This window comes from Triticum urartu, chromosome 3A, assembly GCF_056163025.1.
Source record: "Triticum urartu cultivar PI428250 chromosome 3A, HENAU_Tu73, whole genome shotgun sequence".
NCBI lineage: Eukaryota > Viridiplantae > Streptophyta > Magnoliopsida > Poales > Poaceae > Triticum > Triticum urartu.
The window spans coordinates 406229881-406243479 of NC_141875.1; the positions used below are offsets into that span (position 1 = coordinate 406229881).

At 51.9% G+C, this 13599-nt stretch overlaps 1 protein-coding gene across 1 annotated transcript; it reads right to left on the reverse strand.

Annotated features, from left to right (window-relative positions):
• Positions 1 to 6529: 6529 nt before the first annotated feature.
• LOC147979871 (uncharacterized) lies at positions 6530 to 7246 on the reverse strand. Its single transcript, XM_087516793.1, has 2 exons — positions 6791 to 7246; positions 6530 to 6652 (listed from the first exon to the last, which is right to left on the reverse strand). The coding sequence occupies exons 1-2, from the start codon at positions 7244 to 7246 to the stop codon at positions 6530 to 6532; spliced, it is 579 nt and encodes a 192-aa protein (XP_087372919.1).
• Between the last annotated feature and the right edge of the window lie 6353 nt (positions 7247 to 13599).

Here is a 13599-nt window from a genome sequence, read left to right on the forward strand (position 1 = left end):
GAACAGCGTGGAACCTGGCCTCCTGAGCCGCCAGGACTTGCCGCACGTTGCGCTGATAGGCCGACACCACGCCTGGCAAGCCGAAGGGCATGCGAACGTGGCTGTGTGGTGGACCCTCACAGTGGCCCGCACGTGATGGCCAGAAGCGTTCCTGAGATGCGGCCCTGTTGAGCCCTGGGATGTCGATGCAGACGTGCAGTTTAGCACCCTCGCCTGGATGGTGAGCCGTGCTCGGTGAGCGACTGTCGCCACGCATGGCTCTCGCATCTTGTAGCTCTTGGGTGGTCTTGGTGACGAATTCCTGGGTGGTGGGCACTCCTCGCCCTGTGCTCTCCTGAGGAAAGTGTGCCGTGAAGCATGCTTCCAAGTGGGGCCCAAGCACCTCCCTCGTGAGGTTGGCAAGGTCTGAGGCTCTCCAGAAGAGAGCCCCCGAGCCCTGCCCGAGGAGGGCGCCGGGCGCGCTTTCCTATGCGGTGGAGGGAGGCGCCCCTGGAGCAGGCACCGATCCTGACGAGGCTCCTAATGTGACACCATCTTCTTGGGGTCCTGCGCGGCGCGGCAACTTCTTCTTGGGGATGATCTCCGGAGGGCCTTCACTTCTGCTGTTAGGGGTGTCGATTGCTGCGGCTTGGAAGGCGCGCTCAAGGGAGCACACCGCATCCCTTTCTTCACATGGCACCGTGATGATTCCCCCGCTTCCTGGCATCTTGAGAACATTGTAGCCGTGATGAGTGACTGCCATGAACTTGGCCAGGGCTGGGTACCCGAGGATGGCATTGTACGGCAGGCGGATGTGCGCGACGTCGAAGTCAATGAGCTTGGTGCGGTAATTCTTGCACTCCCCGAAGGTGACAGGCAGGCAGACCTACCCTATCGGTGTGGTGGAACCGTCGGTCACTCCTGAGAAAGGCTTGGTGGGCTGGAGCTGCTCATAGGGCACTTGGAGGTTGTCGAACGTGTCGACGGATAGGACGTTGAGCCCTGTGCCGCCGTCGATGAGAGTCTTGGTGACTTGCACATTGCTGATGACTGGGGAGCACAGCATAGGGAGTGTGCCAGTGGTGGCTGCGCACTTGAGCTGGTCGGCTGAGTCGAAGGTGATGGCGCATTGGGGCCACCTGAGCGGGCGCGTGGCCTCGAGCTTGGGGAGTGCCGCGTTCACCTCGCGAGCGAACTGTTTGAAGATGTGCTGAGAGGCTGGGGCCTTAGCACCGCCCAAGATGAAAGCGATCGCACACGGCTCCTGGAAGCCCCCAGCCCCCTCGTCCTGGTGGTGGTCATCGTTCCTTCTTGGTGGCGGCAACGAGGGAAGACCGGTGTTGCCCTGGGGGCGATCCTCACGAGGCTGGTCCCTCCAGGCGCCCTCGCGAGGTTGGTCCTACCAGCGGTCCTCACGAGGCCGGTCGCGCCACTCCTGGCGCGGGCCACGGTCGTCCCAGCGTCCGCCTCCGCGTCCTCCTCCACGACCGTAGCCCCGGTTGTTGCACTCGGGGCGTTGACCGAAGCGTCCTTCCCGTATGGCTCTGAGCTCTTGACAGTCGCTAGTGTTGTGGGTGTTCAGGTTGTGGAAGGCGCATAATGGATAGCCGTTCTTGGATGACTCGAGTTGATCTCTGCCTCGCTTGGTGTCGGGCTCCGCTGTGAGCACCACTGCATCTTTGCGCTTCACGTCCTTGGCCTTGGCCTTCTTCTCCTCCACTCCTGTAGCTGGCAGTTCAAGGAGAGAGAGGCGCCCCTCCTTAGCTCTTGCACACTTGGTCGCCAGGTTGAACAGCTCCTGAGATGTGCTAAGATCCTCATGGATAGCCAGCTCTTCCTTCATCTTGGCGTCACGGACGCCATCTAATAACGCGGATATGATGGCTTAGTCCGTGACCTGGGGGATCTTGAGGCGGGTGCTGTTGAAGCGCTGGATGTACTTCTAGAGGGTTTCTCCTGGCTGTTTCTTGATGCGGCATAGATCGCCCGCAGCTGGTGGGCGGTCGCGAGTGCCTTGGAAGTTGGCGACGAAGCGGTCGCGCATCTCGTCCTAGGAGGAGATCGAGCCATGCTGCAGGTTCAGGAGCCAGGAGCGGGCCCCATCCTTGAGAGCCATGGGAAACCAGTTCGCCATGACTTTTTCGTCACCGTTGGCTGCTTCGATGCTCAACTCATAGAGCTGCAGAAACTCTGCGGGTCGGCGGTGCCGTCATATCGAGGAGGCAGATCTGGCTTGAACTTGCCTGGCCAGGCAACGCTACGCAACCCAGGGGTGAAGGCACGACAGCCGGCCGTGGTTGCCGGGGCCCGCTTCAGAGGTGGAGCTAGGTCTTGACGAGGTCCGCGCTACGCCGCTGCAGGCGGTACGCGGTCTTGACGAGGTGGAGCTGGAAGCGCCGGTGCAGCTTCTCGCGGCCGTGGGATTTCTTGGCAGCTTCTTTCTTCACGCGCGGGTGCCGGGCACGGTGGATCACGCCACGGACGCGCGCGCCTTGGTGCCAAGGCTCCGTCTTGGGGTCGAGGCGATGGAGGCACGCCATGAGCCCCATCGCCCGCGGCTGGTTGAGGGGGAGGCAGAGAGTGGGACAGCGTCGGAGAGCCCCCTGCGGCACAGACGAGCTCGGCGATGCGGTCGAGCCACTCCTCATAGAGGTCATCGACGGGGCAGTAACGCAGGATCTCATTCGCCACAATGAGCGCGGCCCGTGCCTCCATGGGAGCGCGGTGCGCGTGGGACGAAGAACCAGCAGGGGTGAGTGATGGAGTAGTGGTGCGGCAGTCCTGCCGCACCGAAGGATGCTGCGAGGACGCCTGCTGCTCGTTCCCCACCGGGCCGGTGGCAGCGTTGGCGGCGGGATATGGAGAATGACGAGGCGGCCCGTCGACGGGAGCCGTCTGAGCGACGCGGGCAGCGAGGGCAGCCCGACACTCAGCTCGAGCACGGAGAGCGTCCGACATGGAGACGATGGAGCGACGGACTGATGGAAAGGAAGCTACGACGCACCCCTAGCTGGCGCGCCAAATGCCGGATGTGGGGCTCCGGCTAGCCCTTAAGGTTCGAACACTGGGGTGCGCGCGAAGTCTTTCCCTCCTACCGATCTACGCTCTAGCTCGCTAAGATCTTGCGGACGAACTCGACGAACTCACAACACAGAAAGACACGGGGTTTATATTAGTTCGGGCCACCATTGTGGTGTAATACCCTACTCCAGTGTGGTGGTGGTGGATTGCCTCTTGGGCTGATGATGAACAGTACAAGGGAAGAACGGCCTCCTGAGGTTGAGGTGTTCTTGCACGTATGAACTTGTGGGTCTCTCTGGATCTGATGATATCTCTCTCCACCATCCCCCTATGGTGGTGGCTAGTCCTATTTATAGAGGCCCTGGTCCTCTTCCCAAATATCGAGCGGGAAGGGAGCCAACAATGGCGGGCTAATTTGAAGGGGGACAGCTAGTACGAGCCATCCTGACAAAAGTATTCTTCGCCTGCACAAAGCTCTAGTGGTGACGCCGTCTTGGGCTCCACGATGACCTCCGTCTTGCAGTCCATGGTCTTGGTCTTGTTGCACCGAAATGGCAACCTTTTCTTGATGCCTCGGTACTCCGCGGCTGAGCTTGCCCCCTTTGCACCAAAGAGGAAACAAGGACGCTGCACGCGCTGGCGCCCGCCTGGTGTCGATCGTCATGGCTCATGTCATGAGAGCCTCATGAGGTTCGCCTCGCCTTGATATCCCCGCCCCTCGTGAGCCTACCTGACTAGGCCGCTCGGGAGGAGGTCTTGCGTCGTCTGCCTCGCGAGGCTTGGACCCTCGCGAGGGTCTTGGATGCTTTGTTGATGAAGATGGGCCGTACGGCCTGCTGGCTTCGCCACGCCGCGGGCCGCAGGCAGGCAAGTCTGGGGACCCCCGTTCCCAGAACGCCGACAATGGCGGTTCAGCCGCACTGGTCCTCGACCCAATCATTGATGGATTCCACCTGACGCGAGTCCTCATAGACGGCGGTAGCAGTCTCAATCTGCTCTATCAGGACATGGCGTGTGGATCAAACCCACAAAGACTACCTTTAAAGGAGTCATTCCAGGTGTAGAGGCCCGCTGTACGGGCTCAATCACACTGGAGGTTGTCTTCGGATCACCGGACAACTTCCGAAGCGAGGAGTTAAGCTTCGACACCGTCCCCTTTCGCAACGGCTATCACACACTCCTTGGACGAACCACATTTTCTTGATTCAACGTAGTGCCACACTATGCTTACCTCAAGCTCAAGATGCCCGAACCGCGCGGCGTCATAATAGTTAATGGAAACACGGAACGCTCCCTCCGTACCGAGGAGCATACCGCTGCCTTAGCAGCAGAAGTGCAGAGCGGCCTTTCTAAGCAGAACATCAATTCGGCGGCCGAGCACCCGGACACTGCCAAGAGAGTCCGTACCACTCTGCAAGAGAACAACCCAGCTCATCATGAGCTCGACTAGCAATTTGGCCTCCGTCCTAGTCCCGATCAAGTAGTGGCGTTCGTACCGCGCGTACATAATTACGCACTCAAGATACCATGGGCATAGACGGAGGCATAACTAGCCTGTGATCCACAATACGGCTCGACTGCTCCCGGACACACATACTCTCACTGTTTCCTCTTCTCCTTTTTAGGTTTTCTCTCCACAGGTTACCCCTGGTGGCCCAATCACCGGCCCTTTCAAAGGATAAATATACCAAGATGGCATGGAGCACAAACGTCTAGGGGAATTTCTTAGGTGGTTTCTTCAACAATCACTCTACTTGTTTTCAGAACCCACACGTAGCTCTCTCTTGGTCATGGCTTAACCCGTTGCTTATTGCACTACTTGTATCAATTTGCTTCAATGTATTAATCAAACTATAACGGAAACAGTTTGCGGCCCAAATTCCGCGGGCTTGGCTCATTACCTTGCTCTTTTTCTGATTTCCTTTTTGCTTATTGATAGTCTTATCAGATAGCGCCCGTACACTTTGGTACGTTATAATTTGCCAGGGGCTTCATAGCACCCCATAACACGGCAACAAAGTTCGAACACTTTCCACTGTTCGGCACCCCGAATTTAGCACTATATGCACTAGCTCCAAATCATGTCTTTGGTCAATAGTTGGGTTGCCCAGCTCCTGTGCTTGCTACCTTACATTCCGCTATATCGGCTAAGGTAGTAAAGGGAGAACTACTGCAATTGTGCCCTGGTTTACCCGGGTGAGCACCTCAGTAGAGAAAGCCGAAAACTGACTGTCATGATGCGGCGAGAGCCGGTCAGCTCTTCGGAGGTCTCAAATCGTTAGAGATTTTTTCCGCATTACGCGAGGGATTGGTACTTGCCCGATCAGGTGTTTATAGCTTCCTGGTTCGAATACTAGGGGCTGTGCCTAAATTTTTATCGTCAAACTCCTATGGCTAAGTGAGGGTATTCAAGCCGAATAGTCTGATTGCCTGGTTCGCCGCGCTAAACATCTCCTTCAAGGACCAAACAGTTGGATCAAGAGTGTTTAGATTATATCCCGAACACCCCCGTACTTCCTACGTGGGGGCAGAAGCCGACGACTGGCCAACTCTCAGATTTCACACAACACGGCCGCACAGGAGGTGAAATTTTTAAAACAAACATTATATTACACAACAAAATTTGTTTCATTATACAAGGCAGAGACAACATGAATATATTCATTCGAATATAATGTCTTGCGCACATTGCGTCGCCACAATCCGGGACCCCTCCAGGACGTCTTCAAAATACCGCTCCGGCGTGCGGTGCTCCTTGCCTTCAGGTGGCCCCTCGGTCACAAGCTTGACGGCATCCATCTTCGCCCACCACACCTTGACGCAGGCCAACCTCTTGATGATGTCTAGCCGAGGGCAGACACCTACCAGCCGCTTCACGAGTCCGAAGTAGCTGCTGAGTATAGCTTCGGCAGGCCACAACCGAATTACTAAATCCTTCATGGCCAGTTCGGCCACCCTATGCAGCTCGACCAGCTGTTTTAGCTGATCTGTGAAGGGCATCGGGTGTTCTGGCGCAAGGTATTGCGACCAGAACAGCTTCTCCGTCAAGCTCCCTTCTTCGGCTCGGAAGAACTCCGCATCATCGGACATGCTGCGCGGCAGATCTACAAATGCCCCTGGAGAACTCTGAATCCAGGTTAGTAGGAAATACTTCTCCTTCACATATTTGCTTTGCATACTAAATGCCTTACCCGTTGCGATCTTCTTGGCCTCCTGGATCTCCTGGAAGGCACCCCGGGCTTCAACCTGGGCCGCTTACGCACTTTGGAGAGCCTTGGCGAGTTTGGTCTCTCGGGCTGAAACATCGCCTTCCAAGGCCTCACACTTCTTCACAGCGTCCAGGAGCTCTTGCTGGACCTCGTTCAGCATGGACTTAAGCTTCTTACGAGCGGTCTGCTCCCTGACAGCTTTCCCCTCGGCTTCGGCCAGGGCCTTCTTAAGGGCCTCGACCTCGGTCGCCGCTCCTACACATGTCATGCCACTACAGTCAATATATATCATTTATTCTTTCCGAATATATAGCGAGTCACTACATACCTTGCTGGTCTTCCAGCTGCTTCCTCGCTTGGCCGAGCTCCTCTTCGGCCCGCTCCAGTCTCTGCTTTAGTCCGGAGACTTCGATAGTGTGTGAGGTCGCGGCCAGCAACGACGCCTGCTTATTCACATAAGACACATTTAGTTAGTTCCCTGCGAAATTTAATTGATCCTTTGTCCGGCTTTTCTTTCAGAACACCGGATAGTGTCTCAGGGGCTCCTGGCTATACTGGGATTTCTCTTTGGCGTTGCTTACCTCAAAACCTGTCAGCAGGCCGCTGCAGGCTTCGGTCAGTCCGCTCTTGACGGACTGAACCTTCTCAATCACCGTACCCATAAGGATACAGTGTTCTTCCACAATGGAAGAGCCTCGTAGCGCTTCCAGTAGATTATCCGGTGCCTCTGGATGGACAGAGGTCACCGGTGGGACAGGCACGCCCCCCTCTCTGGAAGGAGGCTGCCTGTCGGATTCCGGAGCCGCATGGGTCTCCGGATCCATGTTCGGATGAGGGCCGAACTGAGCATGGCCCCCATCGTCAGTCTCCATGGGGGTCTGTTCCCCCATGTGTCCGGCGGTCGAGGTGTCGCCCTCCGGCGCCACCATGACGGCCTCTTGAACCTCTCCCTTGCCCAGGAAGGTCCTTTGGGATAGCACCTCGTCGTCTCCCTTAGCCTTGGGAGAGTAAGCGACCGACGGTGACTCGCTGGCCATTGCTTTTGAATCCAACGGGCCTCTTGATGAGGATCGCTGGGAGTTGTCGTGGGCCGGGCTGCAATAACATGATTAGCCATATAAAATACCATAAGGTGGAGAGGCCGAATAAATGGACGTGTGCAGGTTCTTAGTACTCATGATGAGGCCAGGGGCTTGTTCCGGGGGCGTTGCTCCGGAATGCTGTCGAAATCCCATGCGGAGCTGTCCGCGAGAGGGCCTTTCCCCTTCTTGGGCACCTCCGCCTCCAGATTTGTGGAGGCCACCCTCTTCTTCCTCCCCCCATTAGGGGGAGATTCGCTCTCCTCCCCTTCTTCCTCGTCGTCGTCTTCGGCGACGGAGGAGTGGGTCTCTTCTTCGGACGTCGCATCCGAAGCGCCCTTGCGGCGAGGACCACTCCAGACCCCCTTGTCCTTCTTCTCTGGCACCGTATAGGGCGCCGGTACCAGCATCTTCGCCAGGCACGGGATGACTGGTTCCTCGGGTAGCGGGGCCGGACACCGAATCCGCTCCGCTCTCTCCGTCCATACCTGAAATAATAAAAGTTTAGATATCCTCCTTGAAGCAAGCAAGTAGAGGATGTGTTAAACGCTTACCTCGTTGGCGGGGTGGGTAATGTCGTGCCCACGGTCCGAATCTATGACTGGCGGCGTCTCGTTGCCTTTGAAGAGCAACTTCTAGGCGTCTTCGTGAGTGGTTCCAAAGAGCCTTTCCAGAGCTTGGTGCTTCTTCGGATTGAATTCCCATAAAGGGCAGCTTCGGCTTTGGCACGGGAGAATCCGGCAAACTAGCATCACCTGGATTACGTCGACGAGCTTGATATCTTTATCCACCATGCTTTGAACGCGCGTTTGTAGCGCTATCATCTCGTCTGACGAAGACCAATTTGGGCCCTTCTCAATCCAGGAAGTGAGCCGCATCGGAGCTCCCGAGTTGAATTCGGCAGCCGCGGCCTAGGTGGCGCCGCGGGGCTCTGTGATGTAGAACCATAGTTTCTGCCACTCCTTGACAGTCTCTACGAAGGTACCTTTTGGCCAGATGGCATTGGGCATCTTGCTCACCATGGCGCCTCCGCACTCCGCGTGCTGGCCATCCACCACCTTCGGCTTCATGTTAAAGACCTTGAGCCACAGTCCAAAGTGGGGTTGGATGCGGACGAAAGCCTCGAACACGACAATGAATGCCGAGATGTTGAGGAAAGAGTTCGGGGCTAGATCATGGAAGTCTAGCCCATAATATAACATCAGCCCACAGACGAAAGGGTGGAGTGGAAACCCTAACCCGTGGACGAAATGAGGGAGGAAAACCACCCTCTCGTTGGGCTTAGGTGTAGGGATGACTTGCCCCTTGGTCGGAAGACGGTGGGAGATTTCCTTCGCCAAATACCCGGCCGCTCGAAGCTCAGTGATATCCTTCTCCTTGACGGAGGAGGCCACCCACTTGCCTTGACCTCCAGATCCGGACATGGTTGAGTGCTTTCTCGAGTTGGGAAAGATGAGAACTTGGGCGCTGGAGCTCAAGGATGGAACGGTAGAGGAAGAAGGCGTGGGAGAAGAAAGGGAGTCCTTATCCCCTTATAAAGATGGTAAAATATCGAACGCCTCCCCACTCACCTTAAAACTCGCCTATTCACTACAAAAAAATACACTTCCGTGATGATACGTGTTTGTCACAGTAGGTCGCTTTTTTGTCATGCATGTATATCCATGACAAATTTATGACAGAATCAAGATAGTCATACCTGTGCTGTCGTAGAAGTGTTCCATGACATTACCAAAATTATCATCATGGAAGTGTCCACTTCCATGACGATAAATCGCGCGCCACAGAAGTGCTTTCGTCCAGGGTGACCGACACGTGGCATCCACCGTAACGGAATGCCATTAAGCTATCGGGTCGGGTTTTGGATCCAATAACCTGTTAACAGCCCCGACCAATGGGAAATTTCCACGTGTAAAATTCTTATTGGCCGGAAGAAACACGTGTCAACTCGTCAGTGGATCAGATAGGCGCTTATGATATGTCGACACATGGCACGGCCCAACAGTGGCCCATTTAGCTTACAAAGCCGGCCCGTTTGACTTGGTCAAAAGTTAACGGGCTGGCCCATGAAAAGCCTGTTAACGGTCTCTTCGCAAATAGCCCATTTTACGGCCTGTTAACTCACGGCCCATTAGGCCCTAAAGGAAATCGGCCCAACAACATCATGTGGGCAGTCGAATATAATAGCAGCCCATTTCACTTGCGGCCATGTATGGCCCACGACGTCTTTCGGCCCATATGAGGCCTTCGTATCTTTCGGCCCATTAGAGGCCCATAGTGACTCTAGCCCATAATGAACAATAATTTTCTTTATACCCGTTAACAGCCCGTGGTTTACATGGGCCGTTTCCAGCCCGTATTAGCTTTCGTCCTATTGACGACCCATATGTTCTTGGGCTCCTTTCGGCCCTCGATTACTTCCGGCCCGTTACTGGCCTGTTCCCCTAATGGGCCAAATTCGGCCCATGGCAAGAGTCAGCCCGTTACTGGCCTGTTCCATTAATGGGCCAAATTCGGCCCATGACAAGAGTCGGCCCATTACTGGCCTATTACCCTAATGGGCCAAATTCGGCCCATGGCAAGAGTCGGCCCGTTTCTGGCCTGTTAACTCGTTGCGCCGTTTTCAGCCCGTCCTATATTCTGGCCCATTAACGACCCGTTATGCCTGTGACAGAATTAAGCCTTTGCTGTCCTACGGCCTGTTACCGTGCTGGGCCGATACCAATTACGCCCGATTATGGCCCATGAAGACCCATTTATCCGACGGCCCGAGGCCCACCGATTACATGCCCATTTATCGACGCCCCGTAGGAGACCCATGGATCCTACGGCCCGTATATGGCCCATGGTAGTTGCGGCCACTAGCAAACCAGGGAAAAAGAAGACTAGGAAATAAATAAGGCCGAAACTAACGCTAGGCTATTAAGGCGATTGCACACGTTACATCCACTCGGCATCAAAGATCGCCACCAGTGCAAATATAGGGAACACCCTACACTATACAAAAATGGCTTGCTGTTTTCTTTAGGCGGTGGCTGCACATTAATAATAAATTTTGTATCGCACCAAAAGAAATTACAACTATATAACAAAAGGAAGGTTGGCATAAAACTTAACAGTCTAGCAGATAAATGCACCACCAGAAGTTCAGAAGCTCAGTTCATTTGACCTGACTGTTACGTTTTCATGTTGTATTGTCCAATGGAGCACCATAACCCTCGCCTTCGTTTCCCCTAGGCTCCTGAACAACATAGCAAATGTCTGATAGTCTGGTTTCAAAACCATGCATATCTTGACGACATTGAGCAATGTTTCTCCTTGTTTCACAAACGGTCTCTATTAGGGAATGGACTTGTGTCTGGAGCGCAGATACAACATTGCTTTGAGCTTGCATATCTTGATCATGAGGCAGTTTGGACGATATTGCCTTAACAACCAACCCAGTATTATGCAGGAACGTGCTTTTGGCACTGTTAGTGGACAGGTACTGACCCACTGCAGCAAGAGCTGACATTGCGGTTATAGTTGCCTCGCCACCTTCAGAAGGTGGCGGTTCCACCATTTTTTCCATAGCTCACTGAAAAGTTGAGGTTTTACATTAGTAGTACCAGAACAGAAGATATTAAGGAGGCAGCAAAACCAAACAAAATAGCTTTGGTCTATATACAGAACTTATTCTGGTGAACCCATGTAAAATACTAGTTGTATTTTATTGCAAAGTACATAATAAAACCAGGTTCCAAACATATGACCGTGTACCATCGCTAATGTATTTTCTATTTCTTCACATTGTATTGAGGGCTAAGGATAAAGAGATGAAGTTTATAATACGGTAAGCATAGTATGACGTCATTCATATCACAAAACAACTGAGAACAGACAAACAGGCAATTGTAACGTTGTGTGGGCAAGTCCAGCACGGAACTAGATTACGGGTCAAGATCAAAGGAACATCACTCCTCTCTTTTAAACCTTGTAAGGTGCAATGATACGCTAAGACAATTGTGTATAAAATTGAAAAGAGTAATAGACATTGGCTGCAAACCATGCAGTTCAAGGCACAAGTCAGAGTAAGTAGTAGTTAAAAGGCATGAGGATTAAGGACTTACAACAGCGGCTTTGACTGGTGTAGTCATGCCCTTCTTCTTGCTGGTGTGACAGTCCTTGAAGATTTCGACAACATTTGGTTCAGGTACTTTTTGGTCCTTGCGGGCTTTCCTCTGCATTTGGAACAAGTCAATATAGATCTGATAATATGGTACAACGAAAAGAGTGAAACAACAGCTAATTACAAGAGCCTCGCATTGTGCAATATAGCTACGAGATCCTGTCGTCTGTTGGAATTTCACTTTTGTACGGTTGGCCTTGTTCTTTGAACAGTTCACGTACAAGAAGATAGATTTGTGTGGCACATGCATAAATAGGACTTCAACATGTGATTTGATGACATATATATAATGTACCTGATACTTCGGATCGGACCAGTGTTTAACAAGGCCTCTCCAGTCTTCATCAGATATATTTTCCAATGGAGATGTTTGGGCAAGTTCACTGTTAGCCTTGCCTTTAAAGTGAGTTTTCCTCAAGTTATACCGATACTGTCGCAGAGCAGACTTGAAAACATGGGTGCAAGCTTGTCTAGTTGTTTCATCTTGGCTATCCAACTTGAACCTCATCTGTTGAAAATTATGGGAGTCTCATTATCAACAACCTAGAAAGTATTGGACAGAGCAAGACGACATTACTAGTTTCCATACATAACCATACTTACAGTTAAATGGTCGAGGAAGATGTTGAACTGGGTTTCGTCTTTGTCATTCCTGTACTGAATCCATGTTGGGAGGATACATACATGACACCTAATAGCAACCGCTGCCTCTGATACTAACTTGGCTGACTCTGTAGCATCACGTGGCCTTTTTAAACCTGCCTCAAAACGGATCTCCATTCTTCCTCCTCTAGATTTAGTTAACCTATCGAGCATTATCCCTGATGTTTTTTTCCTCTTGCGCCTAGGTGCTAGTCCAACAACAAACACAGGAAGTGTTAGTGTAGATCAAACTGTGAGACTACATATAAAGAAGCACGCAACTATAACTTGACTCCAGCAACTACCTTCTTGCTGTTGAAGCTCACAAGGTTCATCTGATATTGCCAACTCGTCTTGTGTCAAGAGTGCTTGGGAAGTAGTGTCAGGTGGCAAGGGAGCTTGGGAACGTGCTGCTAGCTCAGTTGACGCACGAGTACGTCGTGTAGCTGGTAGTACTGTGGTAGGTGTTGCAAGAACTAGGGCTGTCTCTGCTTGTTTGGTGGCAGCTATTTGTTTCTGTTTGTCTTTTTTTGCAACTTGTGTAGCATGGGATGCCGTGTTTGTAGAATTTTCTGCTGGACTTTGACCTTCTATTGCACCATCAGTACCAGCAGAATCTGCAGGATTCATCCGCTTCTCATTCCCTGCCAATTTGTGTTTCTTCCTCTTTCTCTGTGCCATGTTAAGTCAAGCCGACAAGAAAAATGAATAACAATTTAGTTCTTCAGAACAAATTGATGCATGATGCAGACGAACTGAACTTTGATGTTAGACAACCACATGATAGGAGGATGTAATATGTATGAAAAACAGGACGGAAGAGATAACAAGAACTATGATGTGTAAACTAAGAAGAAGACATTTCACCAAATTAGAAGCAATGCAATGGAAGGTAGACACCATATGAAAGATGCTACAAATATCGCTCTGCCAAGTTAACAATGTCTCACCATAAATGGCGTTTAAACAAATGTGAAGCAGTACAAGAAATAAATCATATGCAAGATGCAAACAACATCACACTACCATGTTAGAGATCTCTCTTCATTAGTGCCATTGCATATTCACAGCATTGCATATTCACAGTTTATGATGTGTAAACTAAGGAGAAGGCATTCCAACAAATTAGAAGCAATGAAAGCTAGACACCATATGAAAGCAACAAATATCACTTTACCAAGTTAAAACTGTCTCGTCATAAGTGCCATTTCAACAAATTAGTAATACAAGATAGAAAAGAATGTGAGATGTAACCTATATCACACTCCAAAGTCAAACGTGTCTTATGATAAGTGATTGTTGCAGGTTACACAACAATAGTAATTTGATGTAAGAACATGGTGTGATAGACAGATATTGTATGTTCTAGAAACAGGAACACGTGTCTTATTCAAGTATAATGTGTAAAGTAAGCAGATGGAATTCAACAAAATTAGAAGCAATACAAGCTAGACACCACACATAACATGCAACCACATATAACAGTGCCAAGTTAGAGGGA

Coding starts and splice junctions, on each gene's coding strand:
- LOC147979871 (XM_087516793.1), bottom strand. CDS start 7,246: ATGGCCAGCGAGTCACCGTCGGTCGCTTACTCTCCCAAGGCTAAGGGA. Junction 6,653..6,790: donor GCCTGCTGACAGGTTTTGAG/GTAAGCAACGCC, acceptor GTGAATAAGCAG/GCGTCGTTGCTGGCCGCGAC.